This window comes from Xiphophorus maculatus, chromosome 15 (assembly GCF_002775205.1).
Source record: "Xiphophorus maculatus strain JP 163 A chromosome 15, X_maculatus-5.0-male, whole genome shotgun sequence".
In the NCBI taxonomy this organism is placed as follows: domain Eukaryota; kingdom Metazoa; phylum Chordata; class Actinopteri; order Cyprinodontiformes; family Poeciliidae; genus Xiphophorus; species Xiphophorus maculatus.
Window position 1 is genome coordinate 9,276,984 of NC_036457.1, and position 19,540 is coordinate 9,296,523.

Genomic DNA, 19,540 nt, shown 5'->3' on the forward strand with positions numbered 1-19,540 from the left:
TTACATCTGGATTGGTTTTCTTAAGAAGTTGCCGTTTCCAGTAAGTGGGTGGAATCCTTGGTCTCGTCCCTTCAGGGAAGTGGGAGTGCATGAATTTCTAATGCCTCAGTCAGACCTCCCATGCTTTGATTTAAAGCCAGAGCACTTCCTCACCGCTGAGAGAGAAATAACAATGTGCTTTTTTCTCTGCGCTTTCTCTGAAACCAGATTCTTACAAAATGTTGCTTGAGGCGGAGGACTTTAAATATTTACTTCCAGAACAGAACCAGATTGGGAAAAATGTGTGATTTATGGCATGCACTTTTGGCAGTTGCTGAAAACAAAATAAGTTGACTCATTTTACTTGCATGGTACCACTTGTGCCGCTCGGTTTCTTGGCTATGAATGCAATCTTTTAAACTCTCTCTAACAATGCAACCTGGTCGGAGGACTATGTGAGACGGAATCGGAGACAGGAGAGCTGATCCAGATCGAAAAACCTTGGATGATAGTAGAAGTTTCCTTGTCCCACTCCTGAGTGGAATGCATTAAGCTGACCCTCTGATGACTCGTGCCTTTTATAAATGTCTAATGTGTCCAGAGTGTCTGTCAAGTGAGACATTTGGGCCTGTTCATGATAAGTGATACATCTGACACTGATCTGCTCACCGGCCCAGAGCGCTTCATTGTTTGGGTCCCCTGCTGTACCTGATCCGAACAGTTTTCCAGAACTGAACTCCCTTCACAGAGCTTTGATTGTTTCATATTCCTTCCACATTCTTGGGCCTGTAGCTTGTCCTTTGTGTACACTACAGCACATACGCAGTCGCACATTGCAGTAACACTCACCACAACTCTTTTTTTTTTTTCCTTTCTCAAAAAGTGATAACAGGATGTTCAATAAATACAGTCATGTGGATTTCTCAGGCCCTGGCCGCCCAAAAGCAAAGGAATAAAAACGGGAAAACTGGATGTTTCATTTCCTTGAAAATCTTCTGTGCCCTACTAATCCATGTGTAATACAGACTTTATGCTATATTTGCTCAATAAATCATTGCTTCATATGCCAGGGAGCAGTAATTCCTATGAGCAAAGACTTGAAAAGCTTATGAAAGTGATTTTTCCTTTTCCTGTTGACCACATTTTTCTTAAAAAGTGTTATGAAGTCTCATTTTTCATGCTCTGAACAACAATGTTGTTTAAAAGATCTATAAAATTTTTTGTTCTAACCACAAAAATAAAACTCTAATGTGTTTTTCTGCACAATATTTTGTTTGATATAAACACCTATGTTTTCTATTGATATAATTTTTGGATATACTGCAATGTCTCTGCCAGAACCTCATTTACCCAAATCAGGCTGGGAAATGGGTTTTGGACACCAGGGAAATCTGGTATGCCTCTGCTGCTCTCACAGCTAATTAGAGTGTGAACTAATTGGATGGCTAACTTTAGCAAAGGGACAGCCTAGTTCCATCCATCCGCTATCTACAGAGTACGGAGGTGGGGACGGAGAGGAGCCTGCTGGTGATGTCCGAGCTCATTCCACAATATTTCAGCAACAACGTTTATCTGGGAAGCCTGTATCCAGATCCAGAGTTAGTGTCTTGTTTATTCCAAAACATTTTATTCTGGTGAATAAAATCAAGAAATCCTCTGAAACCCTGATTGATCGAGACACGCAGCACTTTTGAAATATTAATTGTATAAACGGTGCCCTCTTTGTGGCAGATGAAAAGAAAGTTTGACAAAATTGAGCCAGACATTCACAGATCGTTTTAAGTTCAGGATGATAAACTAACAGCTTCTCACTTGCAGCTGACCCCACAACTGCCTCTATCTTGTCTTTGTATTGCTTCGAAGGTCTTGTCTCCCTTAATGCATGTGCACTGAGGTTAAGTGGGTGAATGGGGCTATTTTCTCCTCTGACTCATGTGCTTGTGAAGTAAGAGGAACATGTATGGATAAAGACGAAGGCTGTAGGAAGCTATGGATCATGTTTCTGAGAAACTGACTCGCAGGTCACATACAAGTAACAGCTGGAGGAAACATGGAGCACATTAGGACCACTAGGTTACTAATATATGTGTATATTCTGCCTTAAATATAATCTTGACAGATGCCTGATTCTACGTTTTTGTGGGAAAAGAAATTACTATGACTGCTCACTCTCAGTCCTGTTTCATACATATAAAACCAGGATAGTGAAACTCTTGAAGTCAAATTCTGTCCTATGTTTTGGTGTACCAGCAGCCATCTGACGACCACTCTGAAACTTTTCTAGATGTACCTCTGACACTCACACAGAAAATGTTTGATCCAGATCCATTGGACTAACTGGTATCACTTCACAGCAAAAGAAAATTAAACAAAATCCTGCTACTGCTATCATTTTTTTTACATGTGTCATGTTGATAATTTTCTGCTTGTTTATAACAAATCGCCTGGAGGAAGAGAGAAATTTCTCTGGGTGCCACAATACCTGTGGGGTTTAAATATTGTAGCCCATATGTGGATTTGGGGGTCAGTGGGAATGCTTGCTTTAAACAATCAGCACTATTGTCAAAAGTGTTGGTGATGGCATGATCCCAATGGGCAACAAGACTTCTGACTCGGTGTCAGTGAGAAGAGGTGAGTGAATAATGGAACTGAATAAATAGAAATGTGGATCTATTTTTACATTCCCTTGACAGCTGGCAGTTTTCAGGATAATTCTTTCAGTGGATTCTCATCAGGTCTGGACAACTTTTACACAGGTTAGTTATGTAACCCAAAAAGGTTTTTAAAAACTGAAGAAAATCATTAGTAGGCCTACTTGGTGCATTTTTCTTCTACGAACAAAGTGATTTGTCAAAATGTTCACTCCAGAAGGTCAGACGCTAATGGATTAAGTGCCTGCAGGTTTGTCTGTGCTCCTACCACACTAACACATTATCACATCACACCAAAAGGTAGGAATCTTTTCCATCACCTCTTTTCTATCAAATGGGATCTGTGAGCTCGCATGGGAGGAAATCTGAATGTTAAATACTGATAAAGCATGTTCTGAATATTATCAGATTTTTTCTTGATGTGTACCATGACTTCTGTTTGATCTGCCGGCAGCACCTTTCAACCACCTGCTCAGTCTCATAATGCTGAGTTTTTCGTGATACAGTCAGACACAATATGTTTCCAACAGATTCTGTGAGGGCATGATGACAGACTTACAGTGGAGTCTTCCTGTGCCGATCAGATAATCTCTATCTGTCTTTCTGTTTCACAGAATGTGAATACCTATGAGGGCGAGGCTGTGAGCAGACGTTCGGGAGATTCAGAAATCTCTTATGCAAACGTGTTTGTCCCCTTGGAAATTTCTGGGGTTTTTTCCAAAATGTAGATCCTCAAACAAACTTTTATCTTATGCAAGGATAACCTGTGTCAAAACAACAATGCAGTTTTGAAATGGGTTTCCTTCATGAAGGGAAATTGCTATCCAAGCTAACCTGGCTCTGTTTGAGAAGAAATTATTGAACCTGCACAATCTGTTTAAGGTCATTCCCCAACATTCAAAGGAGGAATTGCTGGAGTGCTCTGAATCATTATTTTGCTGCATAACCCAAGTGTAGGTGGAAAAAGTTTAACTTTTGTCAGATTAGTCCAAGAAATATTTTCCTAAAAGTGTTGGGGGTCATCAAGATCCTTTTTGGCAGATGCAAATCGGGCCTTTGTGTTCTTTTTGGTCAGCAGTAGTTTTGGGTTTGGAACTCTCCCATGGAGGCCAATTTCTTTCTCTTGAATCACGTTTACTGACCTTAAGGGAAATAAGTATTTTAGGTCTCTTGGTTCTCTTGGGTCGTCCTGGATGTGTTGTTGACAATCTCTAGGGGTAATTTTAGAAGACCAGCCTGTGTTTGGAAGATTTACCAATGTTCCATGGTTTCTCCATTTGTGAATACTGGCTTTTGTTGGAGCCAGCATTGTTGATTTGCAAGCATTTCAAGTCTTTTTTATTTTACTTTTGAACTTCTTCAGATTAGAACAATATTGGTTTCTTTTTGCTATCTTTTTTAACCCACGAATACTTTTTTATGACACTCACTAAATAAAACCTTTTCCATTTAACTTTTCAGTTAAAGTTTTGCGTCACTAAAGTTTTGCAACTTCAAATAAAACAGTCACAGTAACAAAATCTTCATTTGTAAAAATGTGGTTAATATTTCTGATTTGCTTTCTCAAGGAAATAACCTTGATTTGATGAGAAATGACAAAATTAACTCCTTTTCACCACCATTATAGGATTCTCTGTATATTTAACATCACACTCATGTCCCAAAAGCACAATCCCCCCTACCCCTATTTTCCCACCCATCAGCATTGACAGAGTGGGTGCAAATGGGCAATGATCTGAGATGGCATTACACACCATCTTAGGCATTTCCTGTGGTGTTTCCTGCTTTCTCCACGACTTCATGTGTTAATGTCAATTAATCCTGCCAAACTTTTTTGCCAGCCTGCAGCACAACAAAGGCTTTTTCTCTCTCTCTCTCCCTATCTTTCTCTTTTTCACTCCCTCTGTGTCTCTCTCTCTTTCTCTTAGAGAAAGAGAGACTCTGGACTGAAAAGAACAAAGTGGAGCTTCCAGTTATTCACAGGTAATGAGATTGAACTTTGGGGGCAGAGAAATGGATTTAACATTCTTAAGCTAATGTTAAATCCATTTCCAAATATCTGATTTAATTACGGTACAAGAAAGGTTGAAAATATGAGAAAAATGTTACAAATTCAGTAATATGCATTGCTATTTCTTCTGTTTCTGTCTTGTCTGTAAGATTTGAATAAAAGTAAATACCCTGCCTTGTACAGATCTGTCATAAAATGATTACTGGCGCAAAAAGACTGTCTAATCCATAATACGTTTTGTTGTGGCTGTCCTCATTTTTCTTTCAATTACACCCTGCCTGCAGGAGAGCTAAGTCACTGCTCCTATTTTTAGCATTTCATCTGTCAAATTGCCCTTTGACACAATAAACACCAGACGTCATTTATCTCATGCAGCATGACACAGATCAACAATGTTCCCCATAGACTGCCACAGACAAGATCTCTCTCAAACATTCTCACGGCATATATCATCATGCAAGTCAGTGGAGTCACCACGCGAGACAAACTGTAGAATCAGACTAAATTCAGACCTGAAAGTTTTCTTTTTGATAAACCTCAAAGTTGGCATGACCTAGATATTTTTGACCTATATGGTGCTTTAGGTTTCGGCTGCTGGAGGAAGTACTTATCCCTTTTCTATATTGTGCTATTCTCCATATATGCACTTGCAAATACTGCTGACAGTACCTTTGAGTGCCTTGTTTTCTTTCCATAGAAAGTAATATTGAAATGTGCAACTCGGTTTCATTCCTGAATGATACCATTAAAGTAGCTGTTGCTGCAAGTAACTTTGTTTACTGGTTTTCCCTTCACATTTAAAATACCACATGGGCTGTATTCACAACCTGTACAATTAGTTAAAGTTTGCTACAAATTTTTTTTTTTTTAACATATAGTAGTAAAAACATATCCCCAAAAGGCGGTAGATAATAGCAGACGACCCTTTCTGCTGTTCTGCTGTGTGCACTAAACAGACATTGTTAAATGTGGAAAATCTCTATCTGGAGGGCAGGAAGTCATTTTGTAAGTCCCACAGTTGAAGTCATTTTAGATGAATGGCTGTTTACAACAGCGTTTCATTTCCTTGTGTTGCTGAGTGTCAAATGATACTTCTGCAATTTCAAAACGTGTAAACTGAAAATTTCATTGGAAGATGTTTAAAGCTGCAATAAAACAAGACAACCCAGTTAGACACATATTGAGTTCAAGATCTGCAGAATATACAAACAGAATGCACTTTTTCCTACCACACATAGAGTTTATTACAGTTCTCTTAGTAGAGCATCTGCTCTATATGGCACTTCCATATAACTGAAACTGGTTGGGCATGCTTCTACAAGCATGCAGAAAAACAGTTATTATCCAACAAGATTTTTTTTTCTTGAGAACAAGACACTGACACGATGGGAGGACAGTAATGTTAACAGACAGCTTTGCTCTCATTTGCCTTTCAAGAAGCTACCTGAGGGGGTAAATCCTTTATAATGTTGAGGATTTGAGTGGTTTCGGTTGCCAGTGAAGTCATCTTGATGTGTGAAAGGTGATATTTTATTGAGAACATGGACTTCACTGTGAAGCAAATTCTCTGTGGCATAATCATTCAGGGTGAGATCTCATCCACAGTGAGAGTATTACTCACCAGACGAAACACGAGATCTTTAAAATGAAGACGTAAGGGGAGGATTACATTTATTAACAAAGCAGTCAAGACAAAAGAAAATGGTTTACAGAGGAAAATAAAAACCACATAACCGCATAATGTGACCCTTCATGATAATAAGATTTCATTAAACTTGAACTTGGGTTACAATGACCCAATATCCTTCATGTTATAGACATAATTTATATATATATATATATATATATATATATATATATATATATATATATATATATATATATATATATATATATATATATATATATATATATATATATGTGTGTGTGTGGGGGGGGGGGTTTATGTTAATTTTCAAAATACTGGTACTGAACGCGATGAGCAGGTGTTGACTATTTAGCGGTAAGCTTCTTTTTGACTGTCGAAGTTGTTACGCATGCGCAGGCCATAGCGCCAATTATATTGAAAAAGCAATGACGTATCGTTGTAAAAGTTACCAGCTGGACTTCAGGAGAGAAACAGGGAAGTGAAGTATTAAGACGGACTTCGGACCTCCTATTTTTAATGTTAATGAAGGACGTCATGTCTCCAGCGGCTGCAGGGAGTCGAGGACGTGAACTCCCTCCGAAGACATATTCAGAAAAAACACGTGAGTGATAACATACAAGTTCTTTTCCTATAATGAGCAAAAACCATTTTCGAGTGGAGCGTTTAATGAATTACTCCGGGGCACAAGCAAGAACAAGAGTTTCGTGTTATCTGATCCTTAAAACAGGTGTGCAGGGCAGGTAGAGCCCAGGATAACGAAGATAAAAGCTGACAGACGAACGCTGATAAAAGATAATAGGTGGGATTTATGGTGAAACAGGTTGCAGGGTGACCCTGCGGGGCGGTGACTGCTAAGTGCTGTGAGATGAATGGAAAGAACGAGGAGTTCAACTTTAATGAGGGACAGTGGTGAGACTTGATAAACTCACCCTTTATGAAAATTATCTTATATAAGACAAGACAGCAGTTTTCAAAAGCACTGTCTCACTGAAGATGGTGTTGAGCTAATGACACTGACTATAATATTATAAGTATTTCGACTTTTTACTCCTGGTTAGACTTCAGCCTGGTGATAGAACAGCAGCAGATGGATGAAGGAAAAGCACAGTTTGTTTTGGCACCTGCTGAAGATTTCCACAGTGAATAATTTCAGTCTTCTTAAAAAAAATAAATAAATACTGAGGTCACCTCATATCTCAGAAATGTGTGTATATGTGATGAAAGCAAAATCAGCATGAAGAGAAAAAGTCACTCAGATGCAGGGAAATGAGATGGAACATATACTTTAAAATTAAATAATCTAATTTATTTTAATTAACAGTAATGCCTAATATGACCATTTACTGAATAGATGCTATGAAAGTAGTATTGTCTGCTTGTAATGGGCGTGACTCTGAGACCACCTTTATGCAAGCTGACTAAGACCAGGTAGAAAAAGAACCTGCTTCTTCATCCAAAGATCCCAGTTAATCATTATTCAAAATTAGTTTTCAACGATTTCAATCTAAGCAAATCTGGCAGATTGCATCGAGTTATGGACTTGCAGCATTCCCTGCCTGGACGAGCTCGTAGCGAGACTAGACAATCGCTTGCATTGTGTCGTTGAGTTATAGCAATCCATTTTACTGCGTATGAGAAGACAAAACTCCCCTTAACGCAGGGGTCTCAAGCTCCAGTCCTCGAGGGCCGCAGACCTACAGTTTTTAGATGTGCCACAGGTACAAACCACTGGAATGAAATGGCTTAATTACCTCCTCCTTGTGTAGATCAGTTCTCCGAGCCTTGCTAATGACCTAATTATTCTATTGAGGTGTGGTGCAGCAGAGGCACATCTAAAAGTTGCAGGACTGCGGCTCTCGAGGACTGGAGTTTGAGACCCCTGCAACGGGTAAAACGCTCCAGAAGAACCTGGCTCAGTCCTAGTTTATTTCAAAAAACACATTTGACCCTGTACAGAAAAAGAAATGAATAAATGATGTAAGAGTACTTTCTATATTGAGAAAGGCACCACAGAAAACCAGACCAGATGTAGTTATGGAAAGAGAAAAAAAAGCTAAAATAAGACATGAAGTCGACAGTTGAAATAACCACAAATAATGCAAATTGGAGAGTAGTAGAAGAAGAAAGTGGTGAGTCTGTCCTCAAGCAGCCTTATTTCTCTCTTTTTAAAATGTATTCAATAATTTGTTTCCATATTTGGACCTTATTTTTAGATAATGTGAAAAAAAATGCTTTCGGTTTTTTTATCTGCTTTTCAGTTGAGTCATTTATTATCAAACTGTTATGTTTTACAATACAACAACAGAAACTCCACAGATGATGAAACTGTATTTATAGCCCAGATTTTAATATTTTGTCTTTTCCTTTCTAACTTACAACTTGAAGTCTTCTGCAGTAGTTGTGGATTTTGCCCTTTATTTTCTCAGATGGAAAAGCTCTCAGTTCTTCTTGGGCAAAATGGCTTCAGTGCCATTTTTCTTGGGCAAAATGGCTTCAGTTCCTTTATTTTTTAAATCATTTTACTTGAACTGCATATTTGACTTCTCCTCAAAGTGGCTCATAGATATTGAGGTCAGACGACTGAAATAGCCGCTGCAGAACCTTCACTTTTTTGTGCTGTTGTCAGTGACTGGTCCACTTGGCCTTGTGTTTTGGAGTGTTGTGATGTTTGAACACAGGGTTGGCCCAAAGTTGTATGGGGACTTAAATAGAATTTGATTTGGGGCACCACTTTGTGAAAAGAACATCATTAACAGCATTTCTGTACACATTGGCGGAAACTTATTTGTCAACAAACTGAGCTAAATCATAAAGAGAATATTTGTCTTGTAGCATCAGATTGCAATTATATTACAACATCCATCTAACGATGAGAATTATTCTTTGCACTTAGATAAAATAAACTTGCCAGTTTCCTTAAATTAGTATATCAAGCCTTTTAATTGATTCATGGTGAGACCATCAATTCAAATCGAACAGTCTTCTCATTCTCTATAAATAAATTGTTTCAAAATGTTTTCAATTTGTGCTTATGCAACATGATTTGCATTGTATTTCTACATCGTTTCACTCTGAAGCCCGTTGCCCTTTATGTGTTTGTCCAGCCAAAACACTGTTACCATGTAAACAAGAGCCCAAAGCGCAACTAAACATTTGTGTTTCACTGTCCTATAGCGTTGTCATGAAAACTGGGACTTAGTTTGCCGGCGCTTTCTTCCAGCTCTGATGGAAGGTCCAAATATTGATGATGATCCCGTAAAAATGGACAGTGTGAATTCTCTATTCACACTGTGCACACTGTTCATTTACTATTCTTTTGAGTAAATTAAGGTTTCACTCAAAAGACTCGGTCTCAAGGATTTCCAAGTCCTTAAATATTTTTCCTCTTACAATATGACCCTCATTGCAAAATAATCCCAGACACCCTCAATTGTTATGCCCTTTCAGTAATTTGGTTTTTATGACTTGATGTCTTCCGCTCATCTTCTGATGAGATTAACTTTGTCCTTGGGATTGTATACTGATGGCTTCGAGACCTTTCTTTAAAGGCATTAGGGTATGTCTGGAGATTTGGACAGCTTGGAATCCTGTAGCAAGTAGCAATGATATTATTCACAGAGATGCAGAAGGAAAATCTCAAAGAATGTTTTCATTTTCCAGCAGAATAATTGGAAGGAATATTTATTTCCCAAAATAGGTAATGGTAGATATATTCATCTCTGCTAGATGAAACAAAACCAAAGGGTTGGCTCATTTTGTGATGAGTTGCACCTGTCCAGCAGCCTTCTCCCATGTCCACGGATGGATATTTTTACTGAAGGGCTTTTAGACGGAAGGCTCCACAGGATGCATTTGGTCCCACGCTGTATCAGATTTCTGTCCCTGAGGATTAACTAAAATCACTCCACAACCTGCGATATCTATGTTAAGGTCCAGGTGTTGTGTATGCGCGTCCAAAATGCATCTTCATAGTATTCTTTCTTTTGAACGGTGATGTTTTAAATGTTAGTGTCTGCATGCAATGATTGTGTTGATGTCTTTTCCCCTCCATCTGGGCTTTTATCTCTGTTCTGCCTGATGCATTTCCAGGAAGCATGTGGAGTTCAAACATACTGCAAGCGGAAGAAACCCAACTGTGTTTCCATGGGAGGTTTGGCACATATGTGGACTATTTTGGACCAGATTAATTAGTTTTTGAGGAACTTGTAGTGCAAAAAAAAAAAAAAAAACATATTCGGAACTGACATAAAAATCAACAGATTTATTTATGAAAGGTTTATTAGTTCCACATTTCTGCTTCTTGTCTGTCAAAAGGACTTCTGTATTACCTCCAGTTTTTGTTTTAAGGCAAATTATAACTGGTAGTAAGGTGTGTTTTTTTTTTTTTTTTTTTTTTTTTATCTCTGCTTTGCCCCAGAGGTTGGGAGGCGGGCAAAAGGTCTTTGTCTTTTGGGGTCATGATCTTTCACCTGTTGCTGGCATCCATCCATGGTGCAAGGTCACATGCAGGAGCTGAGGCATGAAGACACTAACAAGACAGAGCAAGCAATGGAAGACTGGAGAGTAGACCAGGAAAGGTGATCGGGGGAATATATTTTTCTCACTTAATACCTTGAAGGACTGTTTGGGGAGAGAGATGAATGTTTGCATTGGACTAAAACTGTTGAAATGCAAAGATAAAAATAAAAGCAAGGGCAAGCAGAAGGGCCACGAGAGGCTCCCAGCTTCTATCAACACCAACATTTGTCTCAGTCAGACTAGCAGGGCTTTAGCTGCACAGCTGAGTGAGCTTTCCTTCTTGTCATACAGGAAAAAGGAAGTAAGCTGTGCTAACAAGCTGATTTAAAATTAGCTTCTGCTTTTATACAATGCTGCTTCACAAAATTGTCCTGTCAAGTTAAAAACCAGGAAATGTTGTTAACCTCAAGAGGAGTATGTATGAGTTCTTAGCGTCATCTCCTTTTCATGCAAGGTAAATTTTCCTCTTCCAGGAAATATTGATAGTTTACGTTACAGCAAGTCTTATCTGCCTGAGGCGATCAGATTTTATAATACATACACAGTCTGTAAAGCTGTGTGTTTTTAAATGTTGCTTAAATATTTAGTAATGTACTGAGCAATATGTGTGTCCTTAGGACTATCACTGCTCATTGTTATTCATTATTGCTGTAAGTTTATTGTTGCTAACCAAGTCACTGGAGTCCAATATGGACAAAATTCATATAAATAAAATATGCTAAATTTCTTTGCCTGTCTACTAACCTCTTGACCAATTTTTTGATCAAATTGTAAATGTGTGTTATAGCTTGCACTAGTTTTCACTAAGTGCTTAGTGAGAGTTTTTTTTAATCTAGTCTACTTTTATTTGTTTACTTTGATTTCTGAACATCATTTCAAGACTCCAAGTGGAGTCACGCCCCAATCGTGGGCACTGCTACTCTGTTGTGATTATAGAATTATAATGCTATCATCTTAGTGTGTATTATTTCTTCTTGTAAGAGATTTAGTGAACAAGTTCCATCAGATTGTTGGTTTGTTGGGGGACAGGAGGGAGAGGCTCCTCAAGTCTCTTCTCTCTTCTGGATCACAGTCTTTCAGCTGATATCTTTACATCATATCCAACTGTTGCAGTGTAAGATGTTTGAACTTCAAAATATATTTTCTTTGTAATTTTATACAGTTGTTAATGATGTCAGTGCTGAACAGGACAGGACATGGAGTAGTTTGAGCAGCATAAGGACAATAACTGCTGGAGATTTGTCTCTACCTGTTGTGAGCTGAGATGCAAAAAAAATGGTGCTGGCCTCAACTGTCATGCAAAGCGTGGCCTTTTCTCATGCAAAGCTGGGTGGAATAGACATGAATGTCAGTGTGAAGAAAAGGTCACACAATTTCATTAAAAGTTTATCCTGACTTAATGTGATCAGTGTTCATTTCGGCTTATTTGGGTTTGTTCTAATTATCTCATGTTTTTAAAAAGTGTCATCCTGTTGGCCTGATGAGTGAGGTCATCAGGCCAACAGGATGAGCTCCTGTGAAGCAAATGGCTTGCTTCCTGTTATAATTTCCAGATTGTCTGTCACTGTGTTGCTCATGTGTGTCTGTATACATGCACTCCAAAGCACATAAACCTGATGCATATCACCATGTGCTTCCTGTTGATGTGCATAGGCGTGCATGTAGGTTCATGGCTGATCGTGTATCCTCATGTCCAGCCAGCGTTTCACTGGCCCAGACGGGAGCAGAAGACAAACATGCTGGGACCTGCTTTGTGCTGAACTGGGATATTTTTGGACTGTTGGGTTGCTATGACATAGACTGCCAAGGAACTCGCCTTAAAAGAGCAATTTGGATTTTTTTTTCCCTCCCTCCTTATTAAGTCTTGGTTACTTGATTGTTTAGCGGTAACTTTCTCTTTACTTTAGTGTGGAATTACCATTAAATCTCAATAAAATAAAAAATTGTGAGTGGGTACAAGCAACTTTGGCAAGATAGTGATTTTTTTTTTTTTTTTGCATTAAAGGGATAGAAGACGCATTAAAGAAGATTGTCCTGGGTGTGCTCTGTATTGAATGACCCAGCTTCAAATAAATGTAGGCACATAAACCACAAAAGAAATGAACTCATCTACACAACACAGACTAATAATAAATCAATGAAGATAACTTTAAAAATTCTTTGTGGTCCAGATGAGTCTTTTATGCTTCATTAAAAGTAAAATGACACAAGAAAAATTTCTGTCATTACCACCTTGAGTATTTAACCCATTAAAATTGTTATATAATAATTAGTGTACTTTGGTGTACTTTGACCTGCTGGAAGGATTTTTTTTTAAAGCAGAGTTTTTATTTCTTTCTGTTTTTAATAACATAAGATGATATAAAAAATCTTATCCAAATATGTCTTTCCAGCTTTCTTGTGTGAGAGCGCCTGGGTGGGTCATAGAAAATACCATGTCCTTCACTGATGATAAAAACTAATCCTGAGTGTTTGTCCCTTTTATAAAAATGTCCACAAATATGAGTGGTATTGCCACCTTGACCTGGTAATACTTGTGATGATGCGTTCAGGAAGTGAAGAAAATATAACATTTATCAGATAGGTCTAGCTGATTGTTCTCAGCGCATCTCATATCTTGAAGGATGCTCATATTTTTTACCATTAACTTACTTTAATGTAATTTTTCTTTCCTTAGAAATGGCACGTAATCATTGGTTTCTTTTTCCTGTGCTTATTCAGCATTTTTCCTGAGCTAGTCTATGCGTGAGGCTGCAGTAAGTGTGCGTCTGGTTTAAGACTTTAATCACTAAAGCCACAGTAAATGGGAGCTGTCAAAGGAACAGCTAGGCTTACAATATAACTGGCACACCCACATATAACTCGATGCATTTGGTCCAGTTGTTAAATGAAGCATGTATTGGCTTATTTGCACTTGTCTTATTCTACAGGTCGCAAGATATCCTGTGCATCTGATAACTGCTGGTTTTCTAAATTTGTTCAGCTGAGAGACATTCCAGGAGTTTTACCTATAGGCTGTTATTTAAGTATTCATGTCTGCTTGAGCCTTTATTTTAGAGATGGGCTGTAACAACATGTTGTGCCTAATTACATGGTTTGTTACATTTACAGAGAAAGTCTAGCCTACTGTCTCGTCTTTTGTGTAATGTATAAATGGTAACCTTGTAAAATTCTGTAATATGTTGCCTCAGACTAGCTTCACCTGTCTGGTTAAAATGAGCCTGAAATTAGAGGGGTTGCAGAGGTGTATATCCATACCAGTATGGTTTTCTGCGTGTTGGGTTGAAATAACATCTTGACAAATGTTATTTTCTCCGTGTGGGGTTTTTGTACATGATGTATCAGAGTAAAAGGGTGGCATTCCTGGTTTGTAATTTTGATTCACTATTGCTCTGAAATTTCTGACGGATGGACTACAATTAAATTTGTGCACATTCATCACATTGAGTGGTTTCTCTGTAGAATTCCTTATATTTTTTTCAACTTCTTGATGCATCATTTTCCAGTATAATCATGCAGGTTGGTATTTTATTCCTTGGAACATGTTGCATGAATAGAGTGTCTATTAGTTTCTGTAAACAGCAGTCTTTGTGTGTGTTCCAGGCGAAGGCTAGATTTCTGTAGCAGCCAGTTTAAACAACTAACATATGTCCATATAAAATGCCAGTTTATTTTTAAATAACTTCTTGCAACTTTTTTTGTGCTTCTTTTCACTACAGCTTAAACATCTCACCGCTATGTTAAATATTTCAAATAGTTAAAGGACATTAGCATACGTTTGATTGCCTATCTTTATAGAAAGAAACCTGCACCAAGACATTAGTTTCACACTCAATTTCAGCTGCATATTACATACTATATTTTTATAGAGACAAGATATTTTCTTTCCATGTTAGGCCAACCAATGAACCAGACATTTGGGCTGGTTGCTCTTATGACGTCATCATGATTCATTGGGCCTACTTTATATTAAAAAGTCACAATCATCTTTGCGTCTTGCAGAACAGACTCAATAAAATTGCACTTTTTTTATGATGGCCTTTAAAATATCAAGCAGAAAAGGCATAAATCTCTGCCCAAGCAGCATTTTAACAATTTTCTGACTTATGAACAAATGTGTGTTGGCATTTAAAAAAACTAGTCATTACTTGCTTCAACAGTATTACTCATAAAGTTGCATGCAAAGACATGCAACTTGTAATTGCATGTCTTTGGAAATATAATATTTTTTGAATGCTAAGAGTCAATCTTTTCCCCATTATGCAGCACACTTATGAAATGAACAACACGTTTGTCTTTCATTGGAAAGATTTAAAGATTTTCAGAGTTGCATCTATTTGAATTTTGTGGTCAATTTCTGGTCCACAAAATGGCTGGAAATTTAGCTAAGTATATTATTTCTAACTACTTAATATGATCCATAAATCTTTTTTAAAGGCTGTGATCTTGACTTTCAGTTTAGCATCTAGTCATGTGTGCTTAAGTATTCTCTTTGTATATTGGTGTGTGCAATTTAGTGTATTCGTAGCTGGAGATTTCTTATCTAGGGTATTTACATATTATAGGAGCAGTCAAAGTATTTATGGGGTTGTAGTGCAACTGACAGATTTTCTTGCCTAATTTAAAGTTGCTGTATAATATAAACCTTACATTGCTTTGTAAGGGAACTCCACTGTTCATAATAATGAATAATGCTTTAATAATATTAAATTTAATATTCTTTAACATAACATTTTAATAACAATTTTGTAGAATTTGTAATAGGAAGACATTAATAAACATTGAAGTGGTTGAACATTAAAGTAGCATTCTTGCTTCTCTGTGGTTCCCATTTATGACATGTTTATCAGTATAATAGACTGGTGGTGATCTGCAGAACTATTAAGAGACAGAGAGATGGAGAAGAAGAAGAAAAATGGCCAAGTGGGTCAGGGGTCACAAACTTGCCATACCCAAAGAATGTCCCTTGACAACCATTGACATTTTTATATCTGTGGGGCAAATTCTTAGCTATAATTATCAGTTTGGCGACTCTAAGGTGAGACAAAAAAGAATTCCTCTGGTTTTATTTACATACATGCTAAACTTTTACTTGTCGCTGGGAATTAGTCTTTAAAGTAACTTTTTCATACCCAATATTATATATGCAGAAACTCAATAATGGATGTTGTTGCATATGATCCAACACACTTTTACCTTTAGAACTACCTTAATTCTGGTGACGTGTTGGATTGAGATTTGGTGACTACATAGTCCAATGGAGTACATTAAACTCAAGAAACCAGTTTATTTGATCTATGTGAAATGGTGCTAGCAGTAGCAATCAGAGAATGGATGTACTGTGACCATAAAAGGATGGGCTTGAGAAGTCCATAAGACTTGCACAGTGGTTACTAAGTGATCTAAAGTGTACCAAAACAACACTCCCCACACAATTACATCACCACCAGCAGCCTGAAATATTTGGATGTACAAGAATAGATCTATGCTTTCTCCCCCGAAGTTGATATGAATGTCATTTCTTATTGTCCAATTTTACTGAGAATCTGTTATTTTCCACAGTAACACATTTTTCTTTGATTGGCTGCTTTGTCACATCATAAGACATTGTTATTTCAAAGGGAATGATGTGGGATTATTATGCAGGCCATTTAAATGAAAGTGGATCAGAAGATACCTTGTAGTAATGCTTTAATTTATAAGATCCATATCCCATTTCCCAACTGTTACCAACTTCTTTCTTTGAGTGTTCCCTTGGCTGATGAATTGAATCCACGAGGTGCATAGGTCATTATACAATGATGTTGACCAAAAAGCAGATGAATTAGCCATTATTGTTTTGTGTTTGCAGCAGTTTCAATATGCTATGGATGCAACAATTTTTTCTTGTAGCTGTAATATGCTTTAATGTAAAACAGACTTGAAGTTATCCATTTGGCTACTCTCGTGTTTTTAAGCCTGGCCACAGATTCATTTATGTAACAATCAAAGCAGATGATGGGTGCAAGTCAACCCACTGCTGTTAATGCTTTTAAGCTACTCACAGAGAACCGAGTTCTTTTGTATCTGCTATGTAGGGTCAAGAAAATGCTATTGCAGTACAGTCCCGATATGCCTTTTGACATAATGTTTGTTCTATTTATTTACTCCAAAGCTGTTAATAATGTTTTAGGCATAAATTTAAATGTCATTGAAGTGACATCAGTGCAATTATAACCAATAGCACTGATGTCTCCGATTGCCCGCTTCTTTGATGTTATTGTGGGACATGAGGTGTTTGAGGAACTGATAAGTGGACATCCAAAACAACTTAAAGTGAGCATATTGTTTGCAGTAATTTGGGAAAGTAACTTTTTTTTTTATTTATTTAAAATTTTTCTATGTGCCAACAGTGAAATCTTGACTAGGAGAGAAATTAGTCTCCTAGAGCAGAGATCTAAAGTTTGTAGGACTGGATAATACATTATTTAGTCTGTATAGTTTTGTTTTACAGCTTGAACACCTAATTTAAATTCCTACATTTTGTTGTGTTCTACTTGTGTTACCACATAATGAGGCCACCAGAAACTTTTAGGTTGAATTAGTATGTGAATGTGTGCCATTGTTGGCTTCTCCTTTCCTCATCATCAGTGTTCTCTCCAGGGTCTCCTCTCTGTGGCTTGCTTCTTTGCCCTCTGATTTTATGTCTGCAGTCTCTCCAAATACCCTGGACTATTTCTGGCATCCATTCATTTTAACATACATGTGAAAAGACCAAGCTTTAAAAATACAATGAGCAGTTAGAAGATTGCTTCATAATGTATTGGACAATAAGAAATTTAAAACCTATGTTTAAAAAAAAAAAAATTATAGTCTAATCATAGTCCCTTTTTTGGCTAAAAGATCTGAATTTTATTCTAGAGTCCCCAGGTCAAATATGCAACGTTCTAATTGGCTGATTTGTTTTCCCAGTCTGTTGGGTGGAGTGAGCAGCTGTATTTGGACACTGCCAAGGGCTGTATCAGAAACATCAGTGATTTGATTAGAAGTTTAAGCCACTTATCTATCTCACAGAGCACTAGGAGTAACCTATCAAATGTGGAGCTAAAGTACAAATATAAGAGCGAATAGTTTAAGTTGGGTTATTGGTTGGTATTAAACTCTTTTGCCGTCAGACAAAGTTATTTGACATCAGGATATTTAGCTGTTCAGCATTTCAAGAGGAACTTTTTATTAAATGACATGTAATAAGTTATTTCATAGGTCACAAAAACCAGGTCTTTTAACAGTGGTGTGTAGACCTTTTGTATCTGCTGTGTAGGGTCAAGAAAATGCTATTACCAACTGTACTGTACTGTAATAGATATATCTATTACAGTACAGCCCCGATAATGCCTTTTGACATAATGTTTGTTCTATTTATTTACTCCAAAGCTGTTAATAACAATGTTTTAGGCATAAATTTAAATGCCATTGAAGGGACATTCTTATTGACTATTGTGGAAAACATGAAAAGTGGCCTAATGGAGAGTCATTTCTTGAATTCCATATTTCCCTAGTCCTTCTCAGTCTTTTTACAGTTTCAAATTATTCTAAAGTATTCAACTTCTTGCATTGTTTCCAGAAATGTTATATCTATAGGTGTGATAAACCAGTTGGAAGCACTTCAGTAATCATGTTTTGTTGTTGGCAATACCACTGACACATTGCATTGCTTAATGGTGCATTGCTGTCAACAGCTGTTTATTCCAGGTGACAAACAAGGGTGAGAAGCCAGCTTATCACCACATTGCTTCATCACCCCATTTGTGATCCCTCTCATCACCTTTTTATAACTCAGTTCAAAATATAAAACTTTTGATATATCTGTTAAAATCTGGCTTTAAACCATGTCATGTTGACATAGATTGGCCGGTCTCAGCACTAAGCAAGTTCAAGAACATTCTAACTCATCCCTGTCTCCTTCTGCGCAGTTAAATTTTCTTTAAACTTTCAAAGCTCATAAGATATTCAGTATCGAACAATGAAGCTATTAGCTGTGTCTTTGTATACTTGCCACCATGTGTAGAGTGCAGAGGCGGGGGGAATGAAGCGCACTCTAGCGATGGCAAGCTACAGACATAAAAGTAATTTATTTCACCGACAGAGAACAGAGAAAAGCCCCCGTTCTTCCAGGTTTCTTTTTTCTCCTTGTGCTCCCCCTTCATCCGACGCTACTGCTCGGCTGCTGCTCTGCAGCTGTTCCTCTCACTTTCTGCCCTCCATCTACCCCAGCATACCCTCCTAAAGACTCCCCCCACCTTCCTCCAGCAGGCTCAGCGTGATCGCTTTGTTTTATTGTAGTGCAGCATTTGGCAGGGGAAACCCCCGTCTGCAGAGGGACAGGGGTCCGGCTTGTCCTGACTGGTTGGATGTAGTGAGGGTGCACAGATAAGCAGAGCTGAGGATTGGTGGCGGCTGTTGGACATTTGGTTTCTACATTAGCTCTATTATGTTTTTTTTTCTAAGCTGTTAGCTTTGGCTCTTTCTACAGAGAACTGTTTTTTTAAACACCTGTTGGAGATGTGAGGTAATTTTTCTGGACATATTGACTTTGTAGCAGTTTTAGCTACTGGAGAGTTTCTACTTGTTTTTATGCTTTGCTTTTTATTATTTGGCCAACAATGTATTTTTTCTAAAGAATAAAAAATTGTGCGTTTTCCACAAATCTTTTTACCCAACCCAGAATGCTCTGGCAAAAACAAAAGGAACATC

The 19,540-nt window shown here is 37.7% G+C and overlaps 1 protein-coding gene across 1 annotated transcript in view; it reads left to right on the plus strand.

The window, feature by feature from the left end:
• The first annotated feature begins 6,802 nt into the window (after positions 1-6,802).
• The window catches only part of plekhg1 (pleckstrin homology and RhoGEF domain containing G1), a 65,287-nt gene continuing 52,549 nt past the window's right edge, over positions 6,803-19,540 (plus strand). Inside the window, exon 1 of the mRNA XM_023347832.1 lies at positions 6,803-6,890. Coding sequence (XP_023203600.1) covers positions 6,806-6,890 — 85 coding nt within the window. The 5' untranslated portion in view covers positions 6,803-6,805. The remainder of the gene's footprint in view (positions 6,891-19,540) is intronic.